This window comes from Lutzomyia longipalpis, chromosome 2 (genome assembly GCF_024334085.1).
Source record: "Lutzomyia longipalpis isolate SR_M1_2022 chromosome 2, ASM2433408v1".
In the NCBI taxonomy this organism is placed as follows: domain Eukaryota; kingdom Metazoa; phylum Arthropoda; class Insecta; order Diptera; family Psychodidae; genus Lutzomyia; species Lutzomyia longipalpis.
This window is the reverse complement of record NC_074708.1, coordinates 32,529,254-32,549,318: the sequence shown is the minus strand read 5'-3', so window position 1 is coordinate 32,549,318 and position 20,065 is coordinate 32,529,254. Positions and strand designations below refer to the sequence as shown.

The following is a 20,065-nucleotide window of genomic DNA, read 5'->3' as shown; positions in this document are numbered from 1 at the left end:
GGCAGAATTCTGCTCGTTCTTCAAAGCTTTTTCTTGTAGATATTTTCTTAAGAAACTATCACGATCCTGTTTTTAATAGATAATTTATATTTTTGTGATTCCTAAATTGAGGAAAACTATGTGATATATTTTTTGTCTAATCTTCTACTTTTAATTTTTGGACCATATCTGTATGTTTTAAATAACGAATTAGTGAAGTTTTTTCATTAATTCTCAATAACTGCAAGATAATACGATTTTAATCTAAAGAAACGATTTATTAAAAAGTATTAAAATTTAAATTATTTTTTTTTAAAATAAATTACGAAGATACAAAAAAAAAACTCTAATTTGATTATCTTTCACCTTTTAAGAAGAAAATTTACCTGAAAAGTAACCCAGAAAATCACCAAATTCAGCTCCATAAAATCCCATCCTGCAAGCATTAGCTGTCTGATCACTTTTTACCCCACACACCGTGGCGGTATGCTAATCACATGGCAGCACATTACGCCCGCTGTCCTCTAATGGTCAATCACTGGACAATCGATAAATCCCCCCCAACACACTGATTAGTGGGGGGATGTCCTCGTACAGCGCCACTGAAAAGGAAAGTCCTCAAATGCGTCACACAGAGAAAGAAAGAAAGAAAAAGTCAAAAGAACATTTTCTTAATTTTTTTTTATTTCTCATTTCATTTCAGGCAACAAAAATGTTTCGTAACAAAGCTCTCATCGTCCCCCCCGGCCCCGTCATCAACTCCAAATTTTAACAATCCGCCTCACGTAGTGTTCTAATTGCTTAAAATCACAGAATTGATTTGTCTCGTGCAAATGCAAGTACAACTCCCGCAGAATTTGCAATCGTCTGAGAATGGAGGAGCGCCTGTGGGCCTGTGTGCGCCACTGTCGCAAACTCTCCGAGATCGTCGCCTCCACCTCCGTCCGCAGCACCTGCACACAGTGCCCGAGCGACGGGATCTTCTTTGAGGCACTACACGCGAGCATGATGGCCCGTAGGCGACTCCCACGCTCCAAATTGGCCACAACGAAGCTCAGAATGTTCTGCACCGTCACCGGCAGATGCGTGGGGAAGATGCGCGATTCCGCCTTGTTGTGCCGCGGGAACACCACGAGCGACGGGAAGTACTCCATTTGGTACTGCCACGGCAGATCATTGCGATCCCCGTCGATTGTCACAAAGCGCAGTCGTGGAATGTGCCGAAGGATTTGCGCCACTTGCAGCACATTCTGCGACATCATCGTGCAAAAGGCACAATTTGTGGAGGTAAAGAGCACCACATCCGTGCTCCCGGACTCCATTACGCTCTCCAGGAATGTCTTGGAGGACACCACGTCAAATGCCACCTCCCTACTCACTGCATTGCTGCTGCTCTCACTGCTGCCATTCACCTCCACCTTCTCCTCCCTGAAGGTGTGGGTGAACCGCATTGGGGTGTCGGAGGTCTTTAGGTGCCTATTGAGGCGTTTCTGAAAGAAATTCCGCACGAATTGCATGATATTCCTCAGGGAAATGTCCTCCTTCATAAAATACGTTGACTCATTCTGCAAAGAAAAAAATTAAAGAAATTGATAAATGAAGATATTTTGCGTTGAAGGAGTTTATTCATCTTTAGGCTCTTCATGAATGAAATTTAAAAAAAAAACAATTTACACAAGAGAGTTAAACTATTTCAGAAAAGAGAAATTGGGATTTTTTTAAAATAGAAAAACGCTTTTCATTGTTGAAGCATATGCTTCAACTTCAGTTATACGTTCAAAACGTAATCTTTTGTAAGAATCTTCCCTTGAAATCCTTATAAGAGAATCAAATTCTTATTCAGCAGTATAAAAATTTAAAAAGCATATGCGTCCTTGCTTCTATTTATGATTTTTATGTTTAACGCAATTGAAAAGAAAATTAGTTAAAATGCAACCGTGACTTGTATTTTTGGTAAAACTGGGAATATAAAAAAAATGCATGAATCAGTGCTTTAAAAAAATTGTAAATTCAAACGTTGACGCATATGCTTCACTTGATTTTTTTCCTTGGATAAATCTTGAATTGAAAGCATAAACATTTGGCAAATGTATTTGTCAAACGTTATTATCTTTTATTATTTGTAAGATAAAAGACAATTAATAAAATCAATGATGCATATGCTTTATAAGAAAAAAGAAACGTAAAAAGGGATCTTAACTTATGTATTCTTTGTCAACTACAAAATGAGTGCCCAATGCAAGATTTATTGCTTAAGAAGAAAAAAAGTATAGTTTGAAACATTGCAGCATATGCTTCACTATTTTTATTTTTCGTATTCTAGGACAAATCTTAAATTGAAAGCATAAAATGATAAATGATTCAAACTCATTATATGTATTTTATTGTTTTCAAGAAAAAAACTATTGTTAAAATCACTGATGCATATGCTTTATAAGACAAATAAACGTAAGTAGTAAGTGTTCAGCAAGTTCCCCTTTGAGGTAGGTCAGTGTTGTGTTGTTGTTGGGGAAGGTCAGTGCTGAGTGACGTCATAGTGGAGTGGGGAAGGTCGGGTTTTTGATGGGGAAATTGAGCGAGGTCAGTGCCGTGAGGTTGTTTTTGAGGAAGGTCAGTGATTTGTGGTGACGTATTGGGGTGGACGCCATCTTGAAAATTTTATTTTGTCGGCCATTTTGAATTACGTCATGTTTTTGTCTGCCATTTTGTGTGATGTCACATTTTTGACTCCATATTGAATTTTAGCCGCCATATTGAATTTTATCCCGCCATTTTGAATTTAAAGCCGCCATTTTGGATTGTGATTTTTATATTTCGCCATATTGGATTTGTCCGCCATATTGTTTTTATTCCACCATCTTTGTTTGTCCGCCATATTGAATTTTATCCCGCCATTTTGAATTTAAAGCCGCCATTTTGGATTGTGATTTTTATATTTCGCCATATTGGATTTGTCCGCCATATTGTTTTTATTCCACCATCTTTGTTTGTCCGCCATATTGAATTTTATCCCTCCATTTTGAATTTAAATCCACCATTTTGAATTGTGATTTTTGTATTCAGCCATATTGGATTTGACCGCCATATTGATTTTATTCCACCATCTTTGTTTTGTCATCCATATTGAATTTTATCCCTCCATTTTGAATTTAAATCCACCATTTTGAATTGTGATTTTTGTATTCAGCCATATTGGATTTGACCGCCATATTGATTTTATTCCACCATCTTTGTTTTGTCATCCATATTGAATTTTATCCCTCCATTTTGAATTTAAATCCTCCATTTTGAATTGTGATTTTTATATTCCGCCATATTGGATTTGTACGCCATATTGTTTTTATCCGTCATCTTTGTTTTTCTCCGCCATCTTTAATTTATGCCCTCTATTTTGAATTCTGAATTTTTATCCCACCATCTTTTGTTTTCTGTCCACCATTTTGAATTTTGTACCGCCATTTTGAATTCTGAATTTTTATTCCGTCATATTGGATTTGATTTATTAACGATTTTTAATTTTGAATATTCAATTTGACCGTTTTGATCACCGCCATATTGATTTCGCGCCTTTGAATTGATTTTAAATGTTTGAATATTTAAATTATTGTATTTTTTGTAATGGAAAAAATCTTGGCCTTTTATAAGATTTGAACTTGCGAGGTTTGAGTGCCTAGTACGAAGCTCTAACCATTGGGCTATAATTGACTTGTCAGGCAGCCCACCATAATTGTGAACCGTACATTCGATCCTCACCTTGATGATTCATATCACACACATTAAATGAATGAAGCGTGGACGAGAAAAAAATTGCTCAAAGGAAATTTGAGCAGACACTTGGCAACGAAGAATGGGTGAAGCGACACTGAGAAAAATTTCGCGGACTAGACATTTTTTCGCGATCACTTCATGAAGTGTATGAATTATGTGGCTTTTATTTGAGGAGAAAAAGACAATATATTTTCAATGTATAAATATTGAGCTTTGAGTGCTGCATTAATTGTATGTGGAACTTTCGTCTTTTTCCTCTCTCTCTATGATCACCGCTTATGTGTCTTAATTGTGTGGGGAAAATGCAATTTACTCTCATGCATAATTTTCACATGTTTTTTTGCCTGCTTTATCACATATCGTTTGTGATCGGGGGCTTAAAGTTTTTTATGAGTATATGATTTTGAATTTTTTTTTTTTCAGAAATAAACAACTTTAAAAATTTTTATTGCAATAGATTTGCGTTTTTGAAATTTTCATTGCAATAAATTTGTGTTCTTGAAAGTTTCATTGCAATAAATTTGCGTTTTTGAAAGTTTCATTGCAATAAATTTGTGTTTTTGAAATTTTCATTGGAATAAATTTGCGTTCTTGAAATTTTCATTGCAATAGATTTGCGTTCTTGAAATTTTCATTGCAATAGATTTGCGTTTTTGAAATTTTCATTGCAATAAATTTGTGTTTTTTAAATTACCATTTGAAAAGCATTGCATTTTTAAAATTTACATTTCAAAAGATTTGCATTTGAAAATTTTCATTGCAATAAATTTGCGTTTTTAAAATCTTCAATTCACAAGTTTGTCATTTTCTCATGTTATGAAATTCTAAAAGAAACTTTGAGCAAGCAAATATTTGTCACCATATTTTACCTACCTCAATAATTTGCGTTGTTTGTTTTAAAGAGTAAAACATGAATGAAAAATTTTATATGCGCAAAATAAATTGTCCAAAAGCTTCTCAGTGTTTAAAGAGAAAAATACTGGTTCAGAGAGGAGGTGTAAATCAGATCAAACCCTTATTTAACATCCATCATGAATTTATTCGATGATACTTTCATCACAAGATCATTTGCAGCTCTGTTTAATTTTACCTGATATCTTTTTAACTTTTGATTTGTTTGTGCATTTCCTCACTTTGTTTCACCACAAAACCATACTGAATATTAAAGCTATGGGGAGACAATTTTTTTTTTGCCTTGAACACCTACTGAAATGGGATGGTGTCAATTTAACCTTAAGGGCCTCGCGATTTTGAGCTTTTATTTTCTCACACACTTCTCGAAATTGCTTCAACCGCTTCTGTTTTGATGCATCATCTGTGACTGAATTTTCCCTGGATACTGCTCCTGTAGCCCTTCCTCCTTCATGTTCAGTACCTACTTATTCGGTAGTTGTTCCTTTTGGGGTTGCTGCAGTAGAAATTTCGGATGTCTACTATCCATGTTCAGCAAATTATCATCAATGTCTTCATTCACATCGAGCTCCTCTTCACAGTATCGCAGTGTTGCTCCTATCTCGCTTAGTGTCAAAATCTCCTCGATGTCGTTTTCCAGATGTTGAATTGTGTTGTTGACGAGTTGTTGATCGTAATTGGTTAAAAATTTTGAAGCAGAGCATCCGAAGTCTTCTACAGGAATTTGAGAAAAAACTCGTTGTGTTGACTTACGACAAACGAGTGGAAAATTTTGTACAATTCGACGATGATAAAGCATCCCTTTCTTCATTTAAATAAAAAATTAAGTATGTTTAATTAATTTTATTTTACCAAATAACATGAACGTACATAATTTGTTATAAAACATCGTTGTGGTTATTTGGCTTAACATCAAATTCTGCTTTGGTGAATCTGCCTATTTTTTTCATTCCTTTGAATGACATAAGCCATTCATATGGTCTGATGGTTGATATTACTTCATCCGTTAGCTCCTTTGAGAAGCTCGATGGCAGCCACACCTTTTTGTTGTCCTCTATTTCGACGAGCACCTGAGGACCGTATTTTGTTTCTAATCTCTTCATAGAGATTATCGGATGATAGATGAAAGGTTCCAGTTTCGTGGCTGCCATCGATTCTGCAACTTTGTTCCCATTGGTAAAGGCTGCTTTCAGATCCTAATAAATAAAACATTTTCTATCGTAAGAACAAACATCATAATAAGAAAAAGGTATTGCATTAACTTACCATTTTTATTAGTTTTTGAAGATATACTTTGATGATTCACGAAAAGTTAACTCTTGTAGGAGTGATGATGTATGTTGAAGTAGATGTGGGGCACTTAAAGATGGCTGATTTAACTCTCAAAGAGACTGATGTGGAATATGAAAATTATGGAAATAATTCAGTATTTATAACCAAATTAAGCTAACGTTGACAAAACCCCCCTCTTCTTTTCATTTCTGTGTGTGGGAAAGGACTCATCATCATTCTCTCACCAATTTTGCTGAATTGCATTGAATAGCTTCTATTGCATTTTTAAAAAGTGACGCATTGTGAAATTCTATAAGAAAACGTGTCTGGACAAATTTTTCATGACAATTCATTTTTATTGAGAGCTGTTGTGAAACTGTTATATTCTGCTGACTATGCTTTTCATTAATTATATTTCATTAAGTTGTGAAATTAACTCTTTGTACTTAATTGACCTTTGGAACCGCAAAAAAACCTTCGGAGAAATTCGGTAAACGATTCAGAAACCGATAGACAATTTAAAAAAATATAAAGGTCGAAATCTTATTTTAAAATTCATTTACGCCATCAAAGTCGAATATTACACTTCTTAAACTTCAACAAAAAAAGTGAACGAAATGGGTATTGTGAAAGTTAAATCTAAGAAAAGCAGTAAGCAAGAGAAAAGACGAAAGCCCAAAACAACTGATTCAAAGACTGTATCACCAGAGAAAACTAAAAAAACAGCTGTGGACGACAATTCTACACATGAGGATGAAAAGGATCTTCAGGGTACAGATGTCACGCCCGCTGATGCACGAGGACCCCGCAAAAGCAACGACGTTGAAATGATCGGGACCTACACCCATTTCCTGAACAACTCAAACACGAGTTACGTGACAACTGGATTTTCAGCAATAGATTTTACATCGATTGTTAAAATTTGTGTAATTAATTACTGGTTAGGTGTCGATGCAATAATTTTCAATCAAAAATCTTGGCGACTGTTTAGTGCTTGTGAAAAAATCTTAAATTCACTATTTGACTTGGAAGAACATCTTGTAGTTGATAGAACAAGTTACATAAATCAGTTAAACGCGTATTTGGAAAATAATTTTACAGTGGATTTCATGAACCTTAATAGCTCTCCGACATTGCTTTTAACTCAAGCTGATACAACTATTTTATTAACAAAGAAAGAATTCGATAAATTGTTCTATCTCTTGGAATTCGTGAATATAACTCTTGTCTATAATAAATCTGTTGAATATTATGTTAGAGAATATTATGAAAAATATCTCGAGACATGTCAATTAAATAACATAACGCGTTTGAATACTTCACATTTCACGGCACCTCTAAATGTAAACAAACAACCTTTAAACTATTTTCGTATTTTCCATGAGATTTCTATGTTATCACAGTTCAATGATTTACAATAAAAATGTACTAGAATTTAAAAAAAACATTGTTATACCTTTTATAAGACTATGTAATCTGTTTAATTTAGCAGGGTATTCTTTGTAACTTTTAAGTTTTTTGTTCATTTCATCTTTGTTTTCATCTAAAACTAACATACCGAATATAACCGCTATAGGCAATATCTCTGAACTCATTTGACATCTTCTCTAAATTTGCAATCCGCGCACAAAGACCGCAAATCGATATACATATGTATTTTTATCACAACATGCATAAAAGGTATCATCCTCAAATTTTAAAAATGCAATGCCTTTCAAATGGTAATTTAAAAAACGCAAATCTATTGCAATGAAAATTTCAAGAACGCAAATCTATTGCAATGAAAATTTCAAGAACGCAAATTTATTGCAATGAAAATTTCAAAAACGCAAATCTATTGCAATAAAAATTTTTAAAGTTGTTTATTTCTGAAAAAAAAAAAAATTCAAAATCATATACTCATAAAAAACTTTAAGCCCCCGATCACAAACGATATGTGATAAAGCAGGCAAAAAAACATGTGAAAATTATGCATGAGAGTAAATTGCATTTTCCCCACACAATTAAGACACATAAGCGGTGATCATAGAGAGAGAGGAAAAAGACGAAAGTTCCACATACAATTAATGCAGCACTCAAAGCTCAATATTTATACATTGAAAATATATTGTCTTTTTCTCCTCAAATAAAAGCCACATAATTCATACACTTCATGAAGTGATCGCGAAAAAATGTCTAGTCCGCGAAATTTTTCTCAGTGTCGCTTCACCCATTCTTCGTTGCCAAGTGTCTGCTCAAATTTCCTTTGAGCAATTTTTTTCTCGTCCACGCTTCATTCATTTAATGTGTGTGATATGAATCATCAAGGTGAGGATCGAATGTACGGTTCACAATTATGGTGGGCTGCCTGACAAGTCAATTATAGCCCAATGGTTAGAGCTTCGTACTAGGCACTCAAACCTCGCAAGTTCAAATCTTATAAAAGGCCAAGATTTTTTCCATTACAAAAAATACAATAATTTAAATATTCAAACATTTAAAATCAATTCAAAGGCGCGAAATCAATATGGCGGTGATCAAAACGGTCAAATTGAATATTCAAAATTAAAAATCGTTAATAAATCAAATCCAATATGACGGAATAAAAATTCAGAATTCAAAATGGCGGTACAAAATTCAAAATGGTGGACAGAAAACAAAAGATGGTGGGATAAAAATTCAGAATTCAAAATAGAGGGCATAAATTAAAGATGGCGGAGAAAAACAAAGATGACGGATAAAAACAATATGGCGTACAAATCCAATATGGCGGAATATAAAAATCACAATTCAAAATGGAGGATTTAAATTCAAAATGGAGGGATAAAATTCAATATGGATGACAAAACAAAGATGGTGGAATAAAATCAATATGGCGGTCAAATCCAATATGGCTGAATACAAAAATCACAATTCAAAATGGTGGATTTAAATTCAAAATGGAGGGATAAAATTCAATATGGCGGACAAAACAAAGATGGTGGAATAAAAACAATATGGCGGATAAATCCAATATGGCGGAATATAAAAATCACAATTCAAAATGGTGGATTTAAATTCAAAATGGCGGAATAAAATTCAATATGGCGGACAAACAAAGATGGTGGAATAAAAACAATATGGCGGACAAATCCAATATGGCGAAATATAAAAATCACAATCCAAAATGGCGGCTTTAAATTCAAAATGGCGGGATAAAATTCAATATGGCGGACAAACAAAGATGGTGGAATAAAAACAATATGGCGGACAAATCCAATATGGCGAAATATAAAAATCACAATCCAAAATGGCGGCTTTAAATTCAAAATGGCGGGATAAAATTCAATATGGCGGCTAAAATTCAATATGGAGTCAAAAATGTGACATCACACAAAATGGCAGACAAAAACATGACGTAATTCAAAATGGCCGACAAAATAAAATTTTCAAGATGGCGTCCACCCCAATACGTCACCACAAATCACTGACCTTCCTCAAAAACAACCTCACGGCACTGACCTCGCTCAATTTCCCCATCAAAAACCCGACCTTCCCCACTCCACTATGACGTCACTCAGCACTGACCTTCCCCAACAACAACACAACACTGACCTACCTCAAAGGGGAACTTGCTGAACACTTACTACTAACGTAAAATGGGATCTTAGCTTATATCTTTCTACAACAACAAACTACAAAAAAATGAGTGCACAAAATAAAAGTTATTACTTAAGAGGAAGTGCAGTTTGAAACATTGCAGCATATGCTTCATGTAATTTTAATTGCAATTTTAACCAAATCTCTTTGGACTTTTCTCATCTGTTTAAATTAGGAGTCGAAACGTCTATTTAGCTAATTTTTATTTTTTTTTTGATTCCCTATAAAACTTTTTTCATCTTGAATGCCTCAAAATGAATAAACTCCTTTTATTTCAAATTTCTTCCATGTGAATGAACATTTTGCTCTTTTTTGCGTTGTTTTTAAGAAGAAAGATCATGAACTCACCTCAGGGTCAATGATAAAGACGGCACTCTTATCTTTCTGCGCTAAAACATCCACACCGAGACGTTCAGCGAATGGATGGTACGTTAGACTGTCGATCACAATGAAGGACATTGTTTTGTTGTATTTGCACCCAAGGCCGGAGATCCCTTCGCCATTCTCCGGCTGACCAGTGGGGAAGAAGATGGCCTTCTGGATGAGCTCCCCGTGATAGAGGAGCTCACACTGACGCCTCTCGGCGAGAATTTTGAGACTCTCCGGGCTACGTTTGTCGAAGGGATTCTGCGTGGCGTAGACCGGAGGTTGGTCATCGATGTCACAGTGCTTCCTCTCCTGGTGACACGTCACTGGGTTTGGTGTGTACTTTGCATGTGGGGGCTCTTCGTGCTCCTCAATGGCGCAAATATCACGCAGAAGCTCATTGTCTGCGTGCTTGGAATTGTTGAGGACATTCACAAAGTGCACCGAAACAGCTCGATGCCGTGGAATTTGGGGTTTCTGCATGAAGGGTCCGTGTCGTTGGAAGTTCCTCAGGAGGTCCTTGCACATTGTCCGGAGTTCCATGTGGTTTTGTTGATTTTCTTTAAAGTTAAAAAGAGTTCTTTAAGAAGTTCTTTTTGAGGATGTTTGAGAAGTCTCAATTATTGATCAATTATTGAGCCAATGTGGGTCCACATAGTTAAACAATTATTGATCAACGAGATTGAGAGACAATTATTGCTCAATTGATAATCATTCTGATTGATTGGCAATAATTGATCAATAGTTGATCAATCAGATTGATAGACAATTATACCTCAATAAATAGTCAATCACAAAATAATTGAGTTGCGCATGTATTTTGAGCTTTATGTAAAACACAACGCATATTTCTATTTTACTAAAAACCGAATTTTATTTTCATTGGCATAGAAAAACTAAAAATCTGTGATCAATGTTGATTTTGTTAAAATTGGATAAATATTGATTGTGATAAAATTGGCTCACTATTGATTAAGCGAAGAATGGCTTAATATTGAGCAAAATTTGATCAAATATTTAAAAAAAAACATTAATTGTATAAAAATTGGCTCAATTTTCATTGTGTAAAAATTGGCTCAACATTAATTGTGTAAAAGTTGATTGTTGTAAAATTGGCTTAGTATTGATTGTGTTAAGATTGGCTAAATATAAATTGAGTTAAAATTGGATCAATATTGAAAAAATTGGCTCCATATTAATTGTTTTAAAATTGGCTCAACATTATTTGTGTAAAAATTGATCCAATATTGATTTTTTTCAAATTGAATCAATATTGATTGTGTTCAAATTAGCTTAAAAATAATTGTGTAAAAATTAGCTCAATATTGAATGCTATAATTGGCTGAATATTGAGTGTATTAAAATTGACCTAATATTGATTGTGTAAAATTGACTCAATATTGATTGTGTTAAAATTGGCTGAACATTATTTGTGTAAAAATTGATTGTTGTCAAATTGAGTCAATATTGACTGTGCTAAAATTAGCTCAACATTATTTGTGTAAAAATTGATCCAATATTGATTGTGCTCAAATTAGCTCAACAATAATTGTGTAAAAATTAGCTCAATATTGAATGTTAAAATTGGCTCAATATAGTGTATTAAAATTGGTTTAATATTGTGTAAAATTGACTCAATATCGATTGTGTTAAAATTGGCTCAATATTAATTAAGCGAAAATTGACTCACTGTTGATTGTGTAAATCTAGTGTAAAAATTGGCTCAATATTGAGAAAAAATTGATCAATTGAAAACCAATAATTGGTCAACAGTTGATCATTTATTGACTGAGTTAAAATTGACTCAATATTGAGTCAATGTAGGCCGTGTAGAGGTTCAATATTCAGCAATTACAATTGACTGAAGATTGACCAATTTTTGCTCAATAATTGATCAATCAATTGACTGACTCATTTTTTTCCCAGAATTACGGGTTCCATCCATTTGGATGATTTCCCCGAAAACTTACTAAATTTATTTAACATCACTAATATTGACTCAATTATGATTGATTAGTTTTTGACTCAATCCTTTGTTTACTGGGTTACCTTTTCGTTGGAACATCATAAATTCCCGGGACATCTCGTTGATCCACTTATCGCCGAGGCAATTGTAGTACTCCATGCCAAGTTGCCGGATCATCGTGTAGCCATCTGTCCAGTCCCAGTAGAAGTTCCGCGGTGTGAAGAAAAGCAGAGCTGAGCCCTGCTTTATGTACTGCGAGAACATCTTGGATTTCCCACCTGTTGGCGACATCCACAGCGTTACCTGCTGATTGTGATCCACCACCCAGGATGTAATATTCGACACAGTCCACGTTGAATTGAAGTATTCCTGGAAAATAAATCATTTTAACTTCCTGCCCTTTTCTGACCCTTTTGCCCCGCGTGATTCTCTCACCAGTGTCTCATTCCACTGATACAGCCTTATGCTGGGCATTGTGTCCACGCCGAAAGCCTTTGCAGATTCCCCCGTAACAACGGCAAATTGCATCTCACGCAATGGTTCTCGTTCCAGGAACTTCACAGCTGTCTGGAAGAAGATCTGATATGCACGCTGGTGCTTCTGTAGCTCCACAAAAGCCACGACAACAGCATCGTGTCCCGTGAGAACGGTCAGGAGCTCATTTGGGACACCAAGACCTGAAGGGAATGAAAGTTTTAGGCTTTCCGGAAAAGTTCCCGGAGGGAGGTGGAGTACTCACGATGGATGGGCTTAATGAGGGAACGGACAAACTTGACGAGGTTCTTCGGGTGCCACTGCCCGTTGAATTGCACCGCCAGCCCACCAGGCATGTAAGCCATCAGCACAGGCCATGATTGAACCTTTGAGTACTGCAGCCGGCACTCTCCACCCGGCTGCCAGCAATTTATAGCGGCAAAATGGGCTTCGTGGTAGAAGATTCGTGCAACGTGCTCATACGCAGTCCGGGCTTTCTGACTACTAGCGCACCAGGGGGCGTAGTAGAAGACAAATGAGAGCTCCGACAGTGTCACGCGGCTCTGTGTGGGCCCCAAACGCCCATCCGGGGAATCACTCACGAGGGAACCCGCTGAGAAGAAGTGTCGAGGACTCGGGGGCCTCGCTGTCCGTGTTGCACTGCAAAAAAAACAAAAGAATTTCACATCTTCTTCATTGTCCGGGAACATTCCGGGAGTTGCTTTACTTGTTCTGCAGCGTTGCATACGTGGTGAGTATTAATGCGATTATGCAGATTACCTCCTTCCCATAGTAAATAACCATATTTCTCTGGACTTTTCTCGAGGAATTCACGACTTCTGCAATGAGAAACAAAAGAAAAGCCCCTAAAGTGCTGACCTGCTTTCCCCGGATGAAAAATTGATTTTCCCCGTGATTTCACCTTGATTGGCAGATGGAACATTCCTTCCAAGTACTCCAGCTGTATCCCCACACGGTGTATCAGTTCTTTTATCAGCTTCTGGAGGCCGTACGTCTGACATATGGAAATTCTTTTGGGGTTCTTTCTCTGTGAGATGAACACGTCATATCACGTACATTTTCAACACCCAGAAAAACCCCAAAAATCCTCCCCCTGAACGTCCTTTTTGGCACTCTGTTGTTACTTTGGCGCACCAAGATTCCTGCCAAGCTCCTTCAGCTCCCAGAAATGCTCCACGAGCATGGAAAATGCCGTTGGGGAAAGCACGGAGGAAAATTTAGTAAAATTTTTGCAACGTACCACACTGAAGATTTAACACAAAAACTGACAACATAGGGTGAGGTTAGGTTTTTATTCCGTTACGCTTTATGGAAATTCAAATCAATTTTTACTACATTACGCACATTACGTAATTACGCTGATATGCGTAAAGGATTTAAGATTATTTGGTACAAATCTACAAAAGCAAAGATTATTGAATTGAATTGAATTTTATTGAAATAATGCCCAAAAGTACATAAAACTATGGAGGGCTATACAAAATTTTTCTTATAATATATAACAAACGAGGTAAATTGTCGCTTCGCTCCAATTTACCTCGCCCCGCTTCGCGGGGATTTGTTGCGCTTCGCGCAAATTTTAGAGAGAAAATAAAATGTGATGGTTTAAAGGCAGATTTGGGCCACTTATCGATCCCAAAAGAAAAAATTTCCAAAGAGAAGAAATCATTTTCATACAACACTTTAGGCGCCAAATTCAAAAATTTGCAAAAACTGCATGAAATCTCTATGGGGGCTACCTGAAGGGGGGCTTTGAGGGGAAAATGAATACGGCCATCTGAAACGGCCTGTTATAAGGTGCCTCTGTACCAAATTTCATCGCGATCGGACAAACGGTGTGGATTTGTATAGAAAAGTCGGAACGACGATTACCAACAAACAGGCCTTTCTTTATTATATAGAAGATGGGAAGCTCTCATCGAACGAAAAAGAAAAAAAAATTGCAAAGAGAAGAAATCATTTTCATACAACACTTTAGGCGCCAAATTCAAAAATTTGCAAAAACTGAATGAAATCTCTATGGGGGCTACCTGAAGGGGGGCTTTGGGGGGAAAATGAATACGGCAATCTGAAACCGCCTGTTATAAGGGGCCTCTGTACCAAATTTCATCGCTATCGGATAAACGGTGTGGATTTGTATAGAAAAGTCGGAACGACGATTACCAACAAACAGGCCTTTCTTTATTATATAGACGAGGTAAATTGTCGCTTCGCTCCAATTTACCTCGCCCCGCTTCGCGGGGATTTGTTGCGCTTCGCGCAAATTTTATAGGAAAAAAAATTGTGATGGTTTGATTGAGGCCACTTATAAATCCCGGAGAAAAATTTCGAAGAGAAGAAATCAAATTCATACAACACTTTAGGCGCCAAATTCAAAAATTTGCAAAAACTGCATGAAATCTCTATGGGGGCTACCTGAAGGGGGGCTTTGGGGGGGAAATGAATACGGCCATCTGAAACGGCCTGTTATAAGGAGCCTCTGTACCAAATTTCATCGTGATCGGATAAACGGTGTGGATTTGTATAGAAAAGTCGGAACGACGATTACCAACAAACAGACCTTTCTTTATTATATAGATGGGAAGCTCTCATCGAACGAAAAAGAAAAAAAAAATGCAAAGAGAAGAAATCATTTTCATACAACACTTTAGGCGCCAAATTCAAAAATTTGCACAAACTGCATGAAATCTCTATGGGGGCTACCTGAAGGGGGGCTTTGGGGGGGAAATGAATACGGCCATCTGAAACGGCCTGTTATAAGGAGCCTCTGTACCAAATTTCATCGCGATCGGATAAACGGTGTGGATTTGTATAGAAAAGTCGGAACGACGATTACCAACAAACAGACCTTTCTTTATTATATAGATGGGAAGCTCTCATCGAACGAAAAAGAAAAAAAAAATGCAAAGAGAAGAAATCATTTTCATACAACACTTTAGGCGCCAAATTCAAAAATTTGCACAAACTGCATGAAATCTCTATGGGGGCTACCTGAAGGGGGGCTTTGGGGGGAAAATGAATACGGCCATCTGAAACGGCCTGTTATAAGGAGCCTCTGTACCAAATTTCATCGCTATCGGATAAACGGTGTGGATTTGTATAGAAAAGTCGGAACGACGATTACCAACAAACAGGCCTTTCTTTATTATATAGATGGGAAGCTCTCATCGAACGAAAAAGAAAAAAAAATTGCAAAGAGAAGAAATCATTTTCATACAACACTTTAGGCGCCAAATTCAAAAATTTGCACAAACTGCATGAAATCTCTATGGGGGCTACCTGAAGGGGGGCTTTGGGGGGAAAATGAATACGGCCATCTGAAACGGCCTGTTATAAGGAGCCTCTGTACCAAATTTCATCGCTATCGGATAAACGGTGTGGATTTGTATAGAAAAGTCGGAACGACGATTACCAACAAACAGGCCTTTCTTTATTATATAGATGAGTGTCTAATGAGGGGCGTGTGGCAAGCAAAAAAGATCAAAGTGACTGACAAAACAAAAAAAAAAAAAAAAAAAAAGAAACCAATAGACTAAGATAACAATAAGTTTGCTTTTGATTTAAATGAATTTACATTTTCTACATCTTGCAATTCTGGGTAGTGGAGAATTAGGCCATTGTAGGAGTTAATTGCATTATATTTAACTGATTTATTGCCAAATTTTGTTGTTTTGGGGATGCTGTTTTGGAGTGGTTTAATTTGTCTAGTGTTCTTTTTATTAAGATGAGGTAAAAGTGTTTGATTGGTGTGGAATTGAGATTTTAGGATTTTGTGTATGTGTGTGACCTGTTGGAGTTTTATAATATTTTCTATATGGTTTATTTTGTAATGTTTATAAAGATAGTCTGAGCTTGTGCGCCTAGGTAATTGAAAAATTGTTTTTATAGCTTTATTTTGTGCTCTTTGGATTTTGTTTAAAGTTTCAGAATTGACACACACGCCCCATATCATCGCCCCGTAGGACAAAATAGAGTGAATCATGGAATAGTAAATAGTTCGTCTTGTACATTCATTTACACTTTTGTTAATTGAGCGCCTCACTGCACCGGTTGCTGCCGACACCTTAGCGATCACTCCATCTACATGTCTCCTGAATTCAAGATTTCTATCTATGATGATGCCAAGGTACCGATTATGCTCTGAGTTTCCAGCTAATAATTTTTATTTTAACTAATTTCCTAAGTGATTTAATTTTTTTAACCCTCACATTGCCATGAAGGGGTATGTAAATGACCCCAGAGCTATATTTTGTTATTTTGCATTATTAATAGATTATAAACCAATCTTTTCGACATAAGATCTGAGATGTTCATGTATTTTCAATTCGTTTCGACCACAAAAAATTTTTTTCCTAACAAAAATGTAAAAAATGTAAGAATTCAAAAATTGGTGTAACGGTCAAACTTGCAAACGCTATGTTTTTTTTTCTATTTTTCACAAATTTTCTCATTTCCTCCCATAAATACACCTATAATTTACTTTCTATTGATCAATTTCAATGCCTTTTAAATGAAAAGCAAGAATTTTTAACTGCAAAAATACGAATATTCCGATAAAAAATTCCTTTTCTCACACTATGCGCCTAATCATTATCTGCCCCAAAAGAGATTTGCACGATTTTGTAATTTTCCAAAGTTATGTAAAAAAATCAAAAAAAAAATTCTATCCGTGAGAAAAATTTTCTATCCGTGAGAAATATTTTCTATCCATGAGAAAATTTTTGTATCCGTGAGAATCAATTTCCGTTATTTAGCAGCGTTCCAGGAATGTCTATTGTGGTTTATCCGTAACATTTTATGTTGCCCAGGATACCCCAGCAGAGATTTGTAGGATTTTGTAATTTTCTACAGAGTTATGTAAAAAAAGAAATCAAAAATATCTATCCGTGAGAATCAAATTACCATGATAGATAATTCCACATTTATTTGAGAAATCATGGAGAAAACTAACATTTTATAGGTAAAGTGTTAGTTAATATAAAGAATTTTTTCATAAGGCAAGAATGCGTTGAAGAAAGGAAATAAGTTCAATTTTAACAAATTTTCTCCTAAATGGACCTGAAAGCAATTTTTACAAAACTAGAAATCAACTTTCCGGAAAAAATATGAAAATTTACAAACCTTTAACAAATTAATTTTATCTGTATTTTTAAAACTTTTGAATAATATAAAATCAACTTTCGCAAAGGTATTTTAGAGAAATTCATTTTCGATTTCAGCTCCTCTTTCGGCCATTTTTGGAATTTGCAATGTCCTAGACATAAGTTTAGTCAGTAAAAAACTGCAAACTGCCATTAAAAACTGTAAATTAAGTGTAATTAAAAAACAAAATGTTTACTATTTTGTACAAAAAAAAACATTTTTTCTCAAATTTCTGTAGATCCATTTCAAATTTAACTCCCAAAGAACAAATCAAAGAGATAAACACAGAACTAGAAAATAAAAGTAGGAGAATTTTTGTCCTGCGGCAAATGAAATTCAAATAAACTCTGTGTGATGCTGAAATGACTCTGTATGCAGCTTTTTTCACAGTTTTTATCAATTACTAAACACCCCACTTTGTAAATCAATACATTTGTTTATTATTCTATCGCTTTTTACGATGCGTTGGCGGATATATATGTAGGTAGTAGGGTAGGTATGCCCATTTTTTCTGCAAATTTCGCAATTCAGTGTGTGTGGCTTTGTTGGGTTTTGCAAAATTTATCGTGAACACTGTGTCACGCGGTGTGCAATCGCATGGGGTATTTGATAACAATTTCAGCAGAATTAGCATGCTTAATGGGTTAACGAAAAAAATAAACGCGCACCTATTGAATATGATATTTATTGGATTTATCAGTTTAATCTGATAATGGCTATTAATTGAAAATGGATAAAAATCAGTGTAGCAAATCACGCGGACCGTGGGAGCTTTATCGTATTTGTCAGAAGAAATGCATGCGCACATTTTGCACCCCTCCCCCCACCCTGTGGGGTAGGTAGAGTGCATAAAATTCCCAACACCCGCAAATGGATTCAATAAACATCACACTCGAGATTTAATCTCGCATCAAATTGCACCAAGATGCAAACTTTCTTCTTCACACTGCTATTTTATGACCCAATAAATGGTTATGCCATTTCGTCTCTTCCCATTGATATGCCAGAGGATCCCAGGATGGATTTTTATGGATATGAATCAGGTGAGGTTTAGTCACGGAAAATCTGGCAGAATCACACGCATGGATGACTCTTGTGGGGGCTATTATAAAGCTTACAAGAACTTTAAAGAGCTTTTTGTCTTTAAAAAGCTTAAAATTGTTTAAAATCTTAAATGAGGACTAAAGAGGATCTGTAAATTTTTTACTTTGATAAAATAATAATATTGTGCACATAGTCTGCATCGGAATAAATATTAGTTGGTGTTCCACTTCGTGGCCAACACCAAGTATTGTAATCGTCGGAAAAACCGACCTCCTCAGATCGGGCTCAAACTTGGTATGAGCACGTTTTAGACATCCCACATTACGAAAATGGTGGTGGAAAATTTTTGATCCGGCCGGCCTGCCGGCCGGCCGTCCTGCCGGCCGTCCTGCCGGCCGGTCGCCCAAACTTTGCCTTATATCTCGAGAACGGTAAGAGATAGAGCCTTCAGGTTTGAAGTTTTCTATAGAAATGTGGGTGTAAAATTTTGTTTTTTCGCATTTTCAAAATCCAAGATGGCCGCTGTCCGCCATTTTGAAACATTGTCAACCACTTTCCTTATAGCTAGAGGTCTGAAATTTTAGTAAGTTGTAGAGCTCAGTGAGACGTTTTCATCAATAATTCATACTTGAAAATCGGTCAAGCGGTTTAGCAAATATGGCGGTCTAAAGCAAAAAGTGTTTTTTCAATATAACTCGAGAACGGCTTGACCGATTTTGACCATCTTGATATCAAATGAAAGGTATTGAGAAGCCCTACAACTGTTTAGAACATTTCAAGTTTCAAGAACATCCGCAAGAGGCGCTAAAAACAAAAACAAAAATTGCCTAACTTTAAGGGGCTATATCTCCGAACATCTGTTATAGATTTCCTTTAAATTTTGATATGTTGTAGCCTGACTCAATATCTGTCACCAGTCCGAAAATGAAGAAAATCTATGTCGCCGTTTAGAAGATATGGCCATTTGAAAAATTCTTGAATTTGAAAAGTTCTAAGAGCCATATCTCTTGAACCGCTTGTCCGATTTGGCTCATCTTAGTATCAAATTAAAGGTTTTGCAATTATCTACAACTTTCTAAAACATCATAAACCTCTAGAACCATTCCTTTAGGACGAAAAATGCGAAAAACTCTTTTTGTGAAACAAAAAACCGCCATTTTGTGTTCCAGAGGTGACCTTGAAAATCATTGAGATATATGTCAAATTATAGCTTATTTCAAGACCTGTCCAAAACTAGTCACGAAATTTCTGTAGGTGTTATAGAACTAGAGATATCACCATTTTTTGCATCAAATTGCTGAATTTCACAAAAAAATTCAACTTTGCCTACTAATATTGCTCACAAATAGTATTACAACGCATAAACAAACTTCTACACGTTGTGGAACACCAACTCTTATAACTGGACGCGTTATGATTGACTTTCTTTTCCTTGAATATTCCTTTATTTTCTAAAATTGAAAATAAGCCAGTGTGGCGTGGCTAAATAGGCTGACTGGATAT

The 20,065-nt window shown here is 35.8% G+C and overlaps 1 protein-coding gene across 1 annotated transcript; it reads right to left on the bottom strand.

Moving 5' to 3' along the window:
* Window positions 1–641: 641 nt before the first annotated feature.
* On the bottom strand, window positions 642–13,624 carry LOC129790161 (thioredoxin domain-containing protein 11). The gene is made up of 7 exons (XM_055827513.1): window positions 13,278–13,624; window positions 13,083–13,194; window positions 12,621–13,015; window positions 12,317–12,558; window positions 11,965–12,250; window positions 9,898–10,475; window positions 642–1,544 (listed from the first exon to the last, which is right to left on the bottom strand). The coding sequence occupies exons 1-7, from the start codon at window positions 13,375–13,377 to the stop codon at window positions 735–737; spliced, it is 2,523 nt and encodes an 840-aa protein (XP_055683488.1). The 5' UTR covers window positions 13,378–13,624; the 3' UTR covers window positions 642–734.
* Between the last annotated feature and the right edge of the window lie 6,441 nt (window positions 13,625–20,065).

Excerpts from the sequence above, each read along its gene's own strand:
- LOC129790161 (XM_055827513.1), bottom strand. The coding sequence starts at position 13,377 with ATGTCAGACGTACGGCCTCCAGAAGCTGATAAAAGAACTGATACACCG. Across the intron at positions 13,195-13,277 it reads TGTTCCATCTGCCAATCAAG|AAGTCGTGAATTCCTCGAGA; the intron begins GTGAAATCACGG and ends TTCTCATTGCAG. Across the intron at positions 13,016-13,082 it reads TATGCAACGCTGCAGAACAA|TGCAACACGGACAGCGAGGC; the intron begins GTAAAGCAACTC and ends TTTTTTTTGCAG.